Genomic DNA, 13,474 nt, shown 5'->3' on the forward strand with positions numbered 1-13,474 from the left:
TTAACATTAGATATTTTTACTATTCATGCTGCATAGGTAGCATGAATAGTAAAAAGGTGGTCACACAGGGTTAATAGCAGCGTTAACCGAGTGCGTTACACCACGGTCAACGCTGCCATTAACCCTGTGTGAGCGCTGACCGGAGGGGAGTATGCGGACCCTGGGCACTGACTGCGGGGAGGAAGGAGCAGCCATCTTCTTCCGGACTGTGGCCGTAGCTGATTGGTCGCGGCAGCTATGACAGGCAGCTGCCGAGACCAATCAGCGAATGAATAACCGTGACAGAAAGAAGGACAGACAGACAGACAGAAAGACGGAAGTGACCCTTAGACAATTATATAGTAAATTAGAAAGCGCTATCAATGGCACAAACATGTTATCAAAATATTGAACGGGGAAACGATATACTAATTCCCAAAGATTTCCCAAAGGGGTATATCTGCCTTTGAAGCTCCACCACTACCACCACAGATGCCTTGTTAAGATACCACCAAATGTGACTTTAGCATATAATTCTCATACATGTAAAACAAGAAAAAGAATTTATGATAAACAATGTTTTGCAAAATATATGATCTGGAAAACATGGTGTCCAACCAGCCTACCATAATTGAGACCATTGACCTAAACAAAAAGGAGAGATGTGAGGATGTATCTCTGGAAATAGAGTCTAGTGAGGAGCTAACATGGAGCTTAAAGGGGTTTTCTACTCTCAGAATGGTGGACCACAAATGCTCTAAAATACCTAAAATAACCTACACAGCAGTTACTCACTCTCCCTGTATCCACCATCAGATCCCCGCCATTGTTCAGATGTCAGTGTTTTGCTGCAGCAGTCATGTCACGTCAATAGAGGACATCACCACTGAAGTCAATCATTGAGCTCAGCGGCTGTGCAGAGGTAGAGGTTAATAATTGACCACAGAGGTGATGTGCACTCTCAATTTCACATGCCTGCTACAGCGGCACCCGTGCACCCCGTATTTGGGGTCCACTTTCCTAAAAGTGGAAAATCTTTAGGCCATGTGCACACGTTCAGTATTGGTCAGTTTTTTACCTCAGTATTTGTAAGCCAAAACCAGGAGTGGGTGATAAATACAGAAGTGGTGACGTGTTTCTATTATATTTTTCCTCTGATTGTTCCTCTCCTGGTTTTGGCTTCCAAATACTGAGGTAAAAAATTCACCAAATACTGAACGTGTGACCGTGGCCTAATGCTGCACTAGTAACGCTGCTTGAGTAGGAGGGTAACAAGAGATACTGCAGCATTCCCTATAGTGGGTATAAGGACATGACATTCAATATGAGTATAAAAAAAAGAGTAAACTACCAAACCAGTAATGACAGTGCCATTATAGTACAACCTTCAGTCAGACTACACTTTCCCTAATTGCCTGGATGCATTTCAAATCACATTGGCCCGAATTCATTATTTGCAGGGTTCTTTCATTCATTTTCCTTTTTTCCTTTTTGTCTTTTATTAGTTAGCATTAGTTGCCATTTTTGATGCCAAATTCTTCAAAAAGGTGCACATAATTCATGAATTTGGTGCAAAGTCAAAAATTATCTTTATTTTCTGTCCTGAACTGTTTTTTGCAACCTTTTAGAACAAAAAGTGGCAAATATTGTAAATATGTCACAAAAATTGGGCAAAAATATTGTCTCAGTGGTTAGCACCATAGCCTTGCAGCACTGGAGTCCTTGGGTCAAATTCCACCCAGGTCAAAATCTACAAGGAGTTTGTATGTCCGACCCGTGTTTGTGTGGGTTTCCTCTGAGTTCTCCTATACTGAAGAAATGCTAGTAAGAAACTTAGCTTGTAAGCCCCAATGGGGACAGTACTGATGATGTCTGTAAAGCACTGTGCAATTAATGGCGCTATATAAGTGAGTATAATACTACTACTATTACTAATACTACTAATACTACTAATAAAATACTGGTATAATAAAAAATACACCATGGGGAAAGGGAACTAGAGTGGAGTTTTTGTGACTTTTTAAAAAGTTGCAATTGATGAATCTTTCGAAAAATTGGAAAACAAAATATGCGAGTACATAAACTCAAAAAAAGGTGCAAATATAATAATTAATTGGGTGCAAACAAAAAAAATGTGAAAACACAAAAAACTAAAAAACAGGTGCCAAGACCATGATGAATTGGGGTCACAGTACTCAAACATTTACAGTAATCCTTGATGTTATCTGGATTCAATTCCATCCGTAACAGGTAGCAGGTGGGGCACAGCTGAGTGTCCCAGATGGAGAACAGCTAAGTTTGTCAGGTTAAACAGCTCCTCTGTATATTACTATATGTTAAAAATGTATAAAAAGTTATGTTAAGGGGGTTGTCTCGTCAAGAACAACATAACCCCTTTCGTAATACAGCCATCACGGTGGTCAACTGACACCTCTCATTTCTTGAACTCGGAGCAAAACGCTGATTTTTCCACAATAAAACCTAAGATAAAATCAAAATGAGCAAACATCCTTTATTATATAAGTAAGTAAATATATAAATAGTAATAGTACATGTAAATAACATAGGGTACATGGTTAACGCTGTTTTGATCAAAAAAGCTTAAAAGCTTTGATCTAGTCATTTCATCTATATAGCTGCAGACAATTGTAGAGGAAGAAGCCGGCACCAAATCCCTTGACGATGCCACTTAGTTACACCTCATGGGACAGTACAAAAACACCGGTCAAAAGGGGAACTCGGGTGCACACCACAAAAAAGGTAAACATATGTCCAAAATGAGAAAAGAAAGGTAGCACTCACTGTCCATATAAAACATTTTTTATTTCAAGTCCTTAAAACATTGCTGCGAGAGAATGGCTTGGACACTTCATGGACAACGGCCATTTCGGGCTGTCTACTAGTGATGAGCGAATATACTCGTTACTCGAGATTTCCAGAGCATGCTCGGGTAACCTCCGAGTATTTTTTAGTGTTCGGAGATTTAGTTTTCATCGCCGCAGCTGAATGATTTACATCTGTTAGTCAGCATAAGTACATATGGGGGCTGCCTGGTTGCTAGGGAATCCCCACATGTAATCAAGCTGGCTAACAGATGTAAATCATTCAGCTGAGGTGAGGAAAACTAAATCTCTGAGCACTAAAAAAATACTCAGAGGACACCCGAGCGTGCTCAGGAAATCTCAAGTAACGAGTATATTCGCTCATCGCTACTGTCTATGCTTCATCGGACGTGAGTGCCACCTTTCTTTTCTTCTTTTGGTCATCTATATAGCTTCCCATGGTCAGATGTCTGGACAGTCGGGCCTGAGTCTTGCTCTGCCCCATCTATACTATTATAGGATAAGATATGACTGGCCCGATGGGGTTCACCTTCTCGCGGTGGGATGGCTATTATGATTTTTTGATCAAAATAGTGTTAACTAAGTACCCTAAGTTATTTACATGTACTATTACTATTTACTTGCTTGCCTACTAAAGGGTGTATGCTCATTTTGTTTTTTAGGTTTTGTCAGTTAAATGGCCTCAGTGTATACCAGCTTATGTTCTGGTTCATTTATTTGATTTTTCAGCAACTGCTGAAGAGGAAATGTAGTAGTACATGACGGCCATTTAGATGAATGGTCATCCCTGTGGTAAAAGGAAGAACAGGAGACACTCTACCCCCCATGATGCCAATATGCCTGAGTTGAGCATACAGACGGGATTGTCTTCTGTCTCACAAAAAATATGATGTATAAAGAATAACCACATACAGTACAAGAATAAAACTGCTACGTAAATCTAAAAACACCGTCTAGTTTCAGTGTAAATGATGTCTATTTCTAGTGTGAATGATGAGAGGTTAAAAATTAGGCAAAAACTTGTGTTTCGATCTATTTGACATTATAATCTGAAGTGTCCAGGACAGGATCACCTGGATCCATTGTCCTTCGATGTCTTAACATCCTTCAAGCACAAAATTGACTCTCAATTTTGAGTCACAAGACTCCACATTGAGACATCCGTCTCTCCATTTATTATTTCAAGATGTGTTGGAAATCTTCCAGGTCCTCGCTTTGCATCACTGCTTCTACTTCATTATAACACATTTATAACAAAAGTTTCACAAATCAAAAAGAATTCCTACATGTTAACGTCCATTCATTGCCGAGTTTGTTCTTGTATGGAAAAAGGATTAAAAACCACATAAGAAAAGATTAAGGAAAAGTATGCAGAATAGGACTGACTGTGACTTGTGCCTGTCTAAGCTAATGTACATTTCATTTTAATCCTTGCACTGCTAGACTAAGTTGCAGAGCAGGAAAAGGTCACCAGGACAATCCCCGGAGGATTAAGGAAGAAAAGATGTTAGACAAAACCAATGATGTCATCAGGACAGAAGTATATTGTGAACATTCACCAGCAAAATCTGCCACTAATAAAGTCACATAAGGATCATCTTAAATAGGGGGTTCTGTTGTGATGTCACAAGTGAGCTTACGACTGTCGCCCCAAAAATGGCCAAAGTGACTCTTGCCACTATGCGCTTATGAGAGAATGTGGCCATATGGACCTATTCCATTAAAGTGATCATTTTACAGTTGAGTCTACCTTGCAATTTCCATTAAGAGGTGGTTAAACCATTTTGTTGATGATCACATCAATGGTGAAACTGAATTTCCAACATAATGAAGCCAATATGGAGGCACACCCATGTGTCGCTAGAGGATACTCCATATGGCACAGCATGATAAGGTTAGTCTTTTCTAGAAAGAGTTAACCCTCAAATATACCAGAGTTGTCTTAAAGCAGTTACTGGCAGTAGCTTCCTAAATAAAGTTTGCAGTCACAGCTAAGTTGCAGCAGCTGAAGTTCGGTTTCTCTGTTCCAGATGTGTCACAAAATAATAATACAAGAATAAGGCTGCTCTCACTGGGAGGTATGGTGGTAAAATAGTTCTTTGTCACAGAAATTTACAGAATGGAGCCCTAAAACTCCACCATTACACAGAATAAAATGCGTCATGAATTGAAGATATCAAAAGTTGACCATAGACGTTAGATTAGACCTGGGCAAAGTACAGGTCGAGACAGCCAAAGGGCTGTAGACAATGGCCCATAGGCCGCATCATGCAGCTACCGTTTCCCACCCTGCGTCCCGATGTCACCGCTATCTACATTCTAAGGATGTACATAGCGGTGAATATAATGGTGGAGGAAGGGGACTCCGGCTCCTTCTACCACCATTCAGCATTTATGTCACTAGACCGCATCTGAAGTGCGGCAGAACGTCAGTGCGCACAGCCAAGACCGGAAAGTGTGACTATGCTGGGTATGTGTCTGTATATATTATAGCTATATGAGGGCTCATACTGTATATAGGGTGATTCTGTGGGGGCTCATACTGAATATATGGGACCTGCCTGTGCTCATAGTGTATATTGGTGTGCTGTGTGTAGGCTCATACTGTATATAAGGGGGCTGTGTGTGGGATCATACTGTATATAGGTTGTCTGTAGGGGCTCATAATGTCTATAGGTGGGCTGTGTTTGGGCTCATATGGTATATAGGGTGCTGTATGTGGGATCATGTTGTATATACGGTGTTTGTGGGGGCTCATACTGTATATAGGGGGTTTGTGAGGACCTATACTCTGTATGGGGGATCTTTGTGTGGGCTCATACAGTACATATGGGGTTTCAGTATACTGAATTATTTTCAATATGAAATGATACAATTATTTTTTATATGAATGTTAATATTGAACAGAATAAATTTCAGTCTATCGATTTTGACCTCCATAACAGTCGCGGACTCTCACGTGACCCCCCCAAGAAATTGAATTGCCCACCCCTGCAATAGATAGTCGCCAGCAGACCTTGCTCATATAGATGGTGTCCGCCACCAGTGTAATGTGTGAGGGACAGCCCAGATTTCTCTGTTGGAGTAAACAATGTTTGGATAGCCTGGAATATAATTGCTCCAATCTTTTGGTTACGCTTGAGATAAGCTGTGACACAATTGTCTGGCAGTCACTTATTCCCTTTCCCCATTGAAATAACATGCACATTTAGTGAGTCACACACATCAAGAGTATTTAGGGAAATTAACTAATTGGTTTATATGTAATTGCAAGTTAAAGAGGATGGCCCAAGGTAGGAAACCTGTTTTTTATGTTTTTCTGGACAATTTATCCAGAAAATCATGGACAGCCAACATTATTTGGAGAAACATAATTAAAACTAAAGTTATATGTAATATAGATTATGTCGATAGCTCAATATACTGTGAAAATTACAGTCATAATAACCGTTACAAGTTCTTACACCTTTCAAAAAAAATTTTTAAATCACCATTATTTTACAGTATGAACAGTGGTAAAAAAGAAACAATTTTTAAATACTCTACAGAAATTTATAGGTGGTTAGCAACCCCGGGATTAATTCAGAAACCTAATTTTCAAATTAAAGTTAGATTGCGTGTCATGTAGGATCAAGTAGCTGGACATGAGCATGGTTACAGAGAGCATTTATTTTTCTGACTCTCTAGCAAATGTAGCTCAGAAGTGAATTTTATAGACAATATTTCAGTTATTCCTAAGACAGGTTATACAACCATGGCCCTAGGAAGTTTAAGGTGTGCTCACACAGACATTTTTTTTTTAATATGGACTTTGAAGCTGATCTGCATCAATACCAAACTGACCCTAAAGCTTTTCCTATGTAACTGACAGCTTATTGTACGAAATACAACAAATCAAGTCTAAAAATTAAACGACAAATCATATTAGCTACAATATCTCGTATAAGCAATACAATAAGTTCTGTGGCTTACACAGTGTGTGCTGGTAATGATGACAGAACTGGAGATGAAGCTCAGGCCATCATTCATGCTGACTTGGAGGGTAGCTGTCCTGAAAACGCAAAAAGATCATTAACAATCAGATCTAGAATTTCTACTTAATTCAGCATTTCTATGTCTCTGAAGTATGTTTCTGTCCACTCGCTGGATTATTTGTCTTCTCCATCTACACAGTATAATTGAATTGGTGGCCAAAGCTTTCTATTCTTCACAGTCAGTACTCAAGAAAGGAAAAATGGAAAATGCACAGTAAACCATAAAATCTGGTCCATCCAGTAAAGACTGGGTGGCATTAACATAACATATATCTTTATAATGAGTTTGGTGCTTGGTCTCTTACATGCCAACTTCTTCTAGGCTGGGTGCAGGGCACAGCAGATATGTGTCTTCCACAACAAGGGGCTTCTCGTCTATAACACAAACAAAATATGTATTACAGCTAAGTTCTAAGAGGAGCAAAGTCCACTTATATTTTATCAATTGTGTAATACGCTATATATAAATGTAATTCTGTTAAGTTTATGGTATTATCAATCAAACTCATCTGCCTCTTTGTGACGGCATTAGGTGTGGACCCTCTGTGCCACTGGTCGGGCTTACCCTGAAGGGGTGTAACTAAGTGACTACTTGGTCTTCATTAGAAATTCTGATGGCGAGGATAGGCTTGGGCCGATAATGTAGTCACCAGGTACCAATCCAGGGCAGTTCCCGGAACTGCAGCAGCTGACCGAAGGGTCAGTGGCACAACACGAGGTACATAGGGTGAAGAAAGAAACGTGGTCAGTCTGAGGTCGGGTGGGCAGCACGGAATCAAAATGCGAAGTCAGGGTCATGATAGTAGAGGTCAGACAAAATGAGTAAACAAGCTGGGTCGGTAACAGGAGAGACAAAACAAACATGTACCTAGTTGGTTAACTAAAGACAGACTGAAACTAGAACCCTAAGTTCAGACAAGGTGTGGAGGGAAGAGATGTCAAATGTATCCCCTGCTGGCAGGGGATAGGCCAAGGGAAGCAAAACTCTGCAGGACTCAGTGGGTTAAATTCCTACAGAGTCTGGCTGCATCTCCCTAAAGCAAGATGGAGACTCTCCAGCCACATGAGGGCACAACAGTGCTGGGAGTGCACCAAGTGGCAGTTCAGCACAATGGCCTGCACCAAAGACCAGGCTTATCCTGGAGGAGTGTAACTAAGTGACTGCCTGGTCTTCACTAGAGACTCTGATGGGGAGGATAGGCTTAGGCCATTAGGCTAGTCACCAGGTGCCACTCCAGGGCAGTCCTTTTACCTGCAGCAGCTGACTGAAAGGTTAAAGGCACAACACGAGGTACAGAGGACAAAGAAAGAAACACGGTCAGATATTCTGAGGTTGGGGTGGGCAGCACATGATCAAAATACTACAAAGCCAGCGTCAGGAGAGAAGGGTCAGACAAAATAAGTAAACAAGCCAGGTCGGTAACAGGAGAGACAAAACAAACAAGAACCTAGATAGATAACTAGAGTTAGGGTACCGTCACACTATACGATTTACCTACGATCACGACCAGCGATATGACCTGGCCGTGATCGTAGGTAAATCGTAGTGTGGTCGCTGGGGAGCTGTCACACAGACAGCTCTCCAGCGACCAACGATGCAGAGGTCCCTGGGTAACCAGGGTAAACATCGGGTAACTAAGCGCAGGACCGCGCTTAGTTACCCGATGTTTACCCTGGTTACAAGCGTTAAACTAAAAAAAAACAAACAGCACATACTTACATTCTGGTGTCCGTCAGGTCCCTTGCAGTCTGCTTCCCGCACTCACTGACTGCCAGCCGTAAAGTGAAAGTGAAAGCACAGCCGCTGTGCTCTGCTTTCACTTTACGGCCGGCAGTCACAGTGCGGGAAGCAGACGGCAAGGGACCTGACGGACACCAGAATGTAAGTATGTGCTGTTTGTTTTTTTTTAGATTAATGCTTGTAACCAGGGTAAACATCGGGTAACTAAGCGCGGTCCTGCGCTTAGTTACCCGATGTTTACCCTGGTTACAAGCGAACGCATCGCTGGATCGCATCGCTAGATCGGTGTCACACACACCGATCTAGCGATGACAGCGGGAGATCCAGCGATGAAAGAAAGTTCCATACGATCTGCTACGACGTACGATTCTCAGCAGGATCCCTGATCGCTGCTGCGTGTCAGACACAGCGATATCGTAACGATATCGCTGGAACGTCACGAATCGTACCGTCGTAGCGATCGAAATGTTATAGTGTGACGGTACCCTTAGCCTGAAACTAGGATTCCAAGTTCAGGCAAGGTGTGGAGGGAGGAGATGCCAAATATATCCCCTGCTGGCAAAGGAAGCAAAAGTTTGTAGGACAAAGCAGATTAAATTCCTTCAGAGTCTGGCTGTAGCTCCCCATAGCCAGGTGGAGACTCTCCAGCCACATGAGGATTCAACAGTGCTGGGAGTGCAGCAAGAAGCTGTTCAGTGCAGTGATCTGACACTGGGAGGAGCAGAGCAGTGAACACAGTGAGTAGGACAGCTCTGAGAAGGCATGCCAGTTACCGGCATGACACTCGTTTACTAATGGATACAGTGGACAGTGGGTGCTGTTTCTCCTTATGGAGACCACAAAGCTAGTAAGACTTACAGGGCAGTCAATGCTTCTTGAAAAAAAGTGTGCAAATTAACTCTCCTCCTACAAAAAATGGCTGTTCTTTAGTCTCCCTACTGGAGGTAGCCACTACAGTTGTACAGTTTCATAGTTTTATAGTTTTTAAGGTGTAAGGTAGACTTAAGTTCATCAAGTTCAACTTATAGCCTAACATGTTGATCCAGAGGAAGGCAAAAACCCCATGGGGCATACATTAATAGCTCCCTATTAGGGGATAAATTCCTTTCCAACCTCACATAAACCAATCAGACTAGTTCCAAGGATAAACAGCCCATCACAGAATCTAGTGCACATAACTTGTAATATATTTTTTAGAGAATAGCATCCAGGCCCCTTTTGAATTTTAGCAGTGAATCAACCATTATAACATGATGTGGTAGAGAGTTCCATAGTCTCACTGCTCTTACAGTAAAAAAAAATCACCACCTGTGATTATGATTAAACCTTCTTTCCTTCAGATCTTTAGATCTAGAAGATGTCCCCTTGTCACTGTCGAAAGTCCATGTTTAAAAAAGATAATTAGAAAGATCTATGTACTATCCCCTCATATATTTGTGCATTGTAATTTGATAGCCTCTAAGCCTTTATTTTTCCAAACTGAATAACCCCAAGTTTGATAATGGTAACCTGTCTTAGTATTGCAGTCCACCCATTCCCTTAATAACTTTGGTCACTCTACTTTGCACCTATTCAAATTAGCTATGTCCTTGTTATACACCGGAAACCAAAATTGTGCACATGATCCTAAGTGTGGCTGCACTAGTGACTTGTATTTAGGCAAAACTATACTCTTGTCATGTGCATCTATGCCTCTTTTAGTGCATCCCATTATGTTATTTGCCTTGGCAGCAGCTGCTTGGCACTGCTCACTAAAGTTGAATTTGCTGTTGAACCATATGCCAAAGTCTTTTTCAGTGACAATTTTACATTTTAGTAAAAAATTATACATTTTATTTCCTCTGTCCAAGTGCATGACCTTATTTTTATTTACATTAAACTTGAATTGCCATTTCTCAGCCCAGCTTATATAAATCCCTATGTAACATTAAATTATCCTACTCTGTATTGATCACCTTGTGGTGTTTAGTATCATCTTCAAATATTGAAATTCTACTCTGTATGCTCTCTACAAAGTCATTAATAAATATGTTAAAAAGAAGAGTGCCCAGTACTGACCCCTGGGGTGCCCCACTGTTGACTGTGACCCAATATGAGTGTGTTCCATTAATAACCACCCTTTGTTTCCTATAATTGAGACATTATTTAACCCAGTTACACACATTTTTACCTGGTCCTGTCTGGAACTTACCTTTTCTTAGAGGTAGTTTGAAAGAGACAATCCCTCATAAAAAATTCTTTGAACCCTGATCTAGCAGTCATGTTGGTAGTCCATGGCTGCTGGACCAGAGCTCTGTAAACCTCCTTCTACCTTCCAGATCCCCAACATCTCTTCTGTGTCACGCTCTGGATGGGAAAGTTCGGTGGATGCCACAACACACACAAACAACCATCGAAAAAAGGGAGAGGAAGGCCCTAACAGTAGGGAGCGAGGGATGGGGCACCTCCCAACAACAACCTGTGCCTATCCCTAAACTCCCCTAACTCCCTATGTGGGTCCGTCCCCTCAGCCGCCGTCATGTGCCTAGTCCCTAGTTGTCACCTCACAATACCCTGGCTAGTGCACTGGCCAGCAAGGACGCTAGCCTCACCACTGCAGATGCGATGGTATCAATACAGGGGGTAGTGACAAGCATGAGACAGATGAGGAAAGCAACAACGAAACTTGACTCGAGCCTCTGCTGCAAAGCTCCACATAGCAGAGGATATGGAGCCAGGACCCCGAACGCCACAGAAGCAGCAGACACACCGCTGGCACCAGAGAGCTCCAAACTCCTAGACAAACTCTATTACCAACAGTCAGCTGATGTGTCATGTGACTATTTAAAGGATGGTGGGAGTGATCACCACCAACATGAGCTGACCAGCAACAAAGCAGCTGTCAGCAAGTAACCTGACATTAACCCTTGCTGGCCCAAAAGTCAAACCAAACAAAATTAAAGCAGAACCAGAGCTGTCACGACTCCAAAAACGAATCGTGACATTCTGATTAGTAATGACGTTGAGAGGCCAACGAGTCAGAAAAGGCAGCGCTGACACTCCCAAGTAGTAGGATGCTCTCAGGACTTTGATTTGGCAATAACAGGCTACCAACGTGGCTGCTGAACCAGGATCCTACAAATTTTTTACTAGGCACAACATAATGTAATATTTGACCCCAGACAAATTCCCTCATTACTTATTTTTTTAAATTATATGATTTAGCAACAGGCATTTCTTCATTTAAAGGAGACATAATTAAGAAATGAATATATACTTACTGAGGGAAGTCGTATCATTGATTCTAAAACTGCAGAGAACTCGATCTACATTCCGAGCAAAGCGAAATCCATTTCCTCTTACAACCACTTGAAAGGACTCTACAAGCAGATGTTATAAATCACACACATAAATGTGAGAAATTGATTGCTATTTACTTTCTGTTTTTAAAACCTCTGCTACTTTCTACTAGTCAAACATATATGCATACAACACAAGCATTTCAGTAATTTATGACATCTGAGCAGTAGATTATTCCTTATATCACATAGATAACATCCCATGGTGCACACATACAATCCCCTCTAGCTCCCTGTGCAGTTTTACAGCATTATCTCATGGAAGTGAATGATGATGCCACAATCTAGCACAGCTTCTATAAGGAGTCTGATCGCTGGGACCGACGCTGATCGGCAGAATGGATGCACTTTTATTTCCTTTGGAATTGAGTGTCAGTGCGCATGATCGGCCACTGCGCCATTCTTTCAATGCTTTCGGATTTTTCTGTCAGCCCCATAGAGAATGAAAAGAGGTGGTGTTACACATACTCATTGCAGCTCCATTTTGTACCGAGGATAAAAGTGCCCCTTTAGAGATAAAAGTTCCCTCTTTTGCTGATTGGTGTGGCTTCCGGTGGTTCAGATCCCAGCCGATTAGTATGTTACCACCAGTCCATTGGAAACTTGTTTTCAACACCTCTAACCTGCAGCGTATGCTTTTAACTACTAATATTACCTTTCAGAATTCTAGACTGCTTTATAGTGTGATATATGGTACTTACCTCCAGCGCATATACTGGAAGGCTCCGCAGCTAGAATTTCGATACAGGACATCTTTAGGATCTGCGTGTTACAGAAGGATATCATAAAGTTAGTTTAATGAAAGTATTTTTGGAATAAAATTATATTTTGTTAAAGCCTTGCCAAAAAGAGAATAATTATATATCTATTAGATGGTGGCCCGATTCTAACGCATCGGGTATTCTAGAATATGCATGTCCACGTAGTATATTGCACAGCCCACGTAGTATATTGCACAGCCACGTAGTATATCGCACAGCCATGTAGTATATTGCCAAGTCACGTAGTATATTGCCCAGCCACATACTATATTGCCCAGCTATGTAGTACATTGCCCAACCACGTAGTATATTGCCCAGCCACATAGCATATTGCCCAGTGACGTAGTATATTGCCCAGCCACATAGTATATTGCCCAGTCACGTAGTATATTGCCCAGCCACATACTATATTGCCCAGCTACGTAGTATATTGCCCAACCACGTAGTATATTGCCCAGCTATGTAGCATATTGCCCAGCCACGTAGTATATTGCCCAGTGACGTAGTATATTGCCCAGCCACATAGTATATTGCCCAGTCACGTAGTATATTGCCCAGTCATGTAGTATATTGCCCAGTCACGTAGTATATTGCTCAGTCACGTAATATATTGCCCAGCCACGTAGTATATTGCCCAGTCACGTACTATATTGCCCAGTCCCGTACTATATTGCCCAGCCACGTAGTATATTGCCCAGTCACGTATTATATTGCCCAGACACATACTATATTGCCCAATCACGTAGTATATTGCCCAGTCATGTACTATATTGCCCAG

At 41.6% G+C, this 13,474-nt stretch overlaps 1 protein-coding gene across 1 annotated transcript in view; it reads right to left on the minus strand.

The window, feature by feature from the left end:
- ANTXR1 (ANTXR cell adhesion molecule 1) overlaps nucleotides 1-13,474 on the minus strand; it is a 320,379-nt gene that overhangs the window by 109,963 nt on the left and 196,942 nt on the right. Inside the window, exons 9-12 of the mRNA XM_069766572.1 lie at nucleotides 12,637-12,697; nucleotides 11,858-11,956; nucleotides 7,162-7,231; nucleotides 6,795-6,873 (exon numbers count right to left, since the gene is read on the minus strand). Coding sequence (XP_069622673.1) covers nucleotides 6,795-6,873; nucleotides 7,162-7,231; nucleotides 11,858-11,956; nucleotides 12,637-12,697 — 309 coding nt within the window. The remainder of the gene's footprint in view (nucleotides 1-6,794; nucleotides 6,874-7,161; nucleotides 7,232-11,857; nucleotides 11,957-12,636; nucleotides 12,698-13,474) is intronic.

The sequence above is a fragment of the Ranitomeya imitator genome, chromosome 4 (assembly GCF_032444005.1).
Source record: "Ranitomeya imitator isolate aRanImi1 chromosome 4, aRanImi1.pri, whole genome shotgun sequence".
In the NCBI taxonomy this organism is placed as follows: domain Eukaryota; kingdom Metazoa; phylum Chordata; class Amphibia; order Anura; family Dendrobatidae; genus Ranitomeya; species Ranitomeya imitator.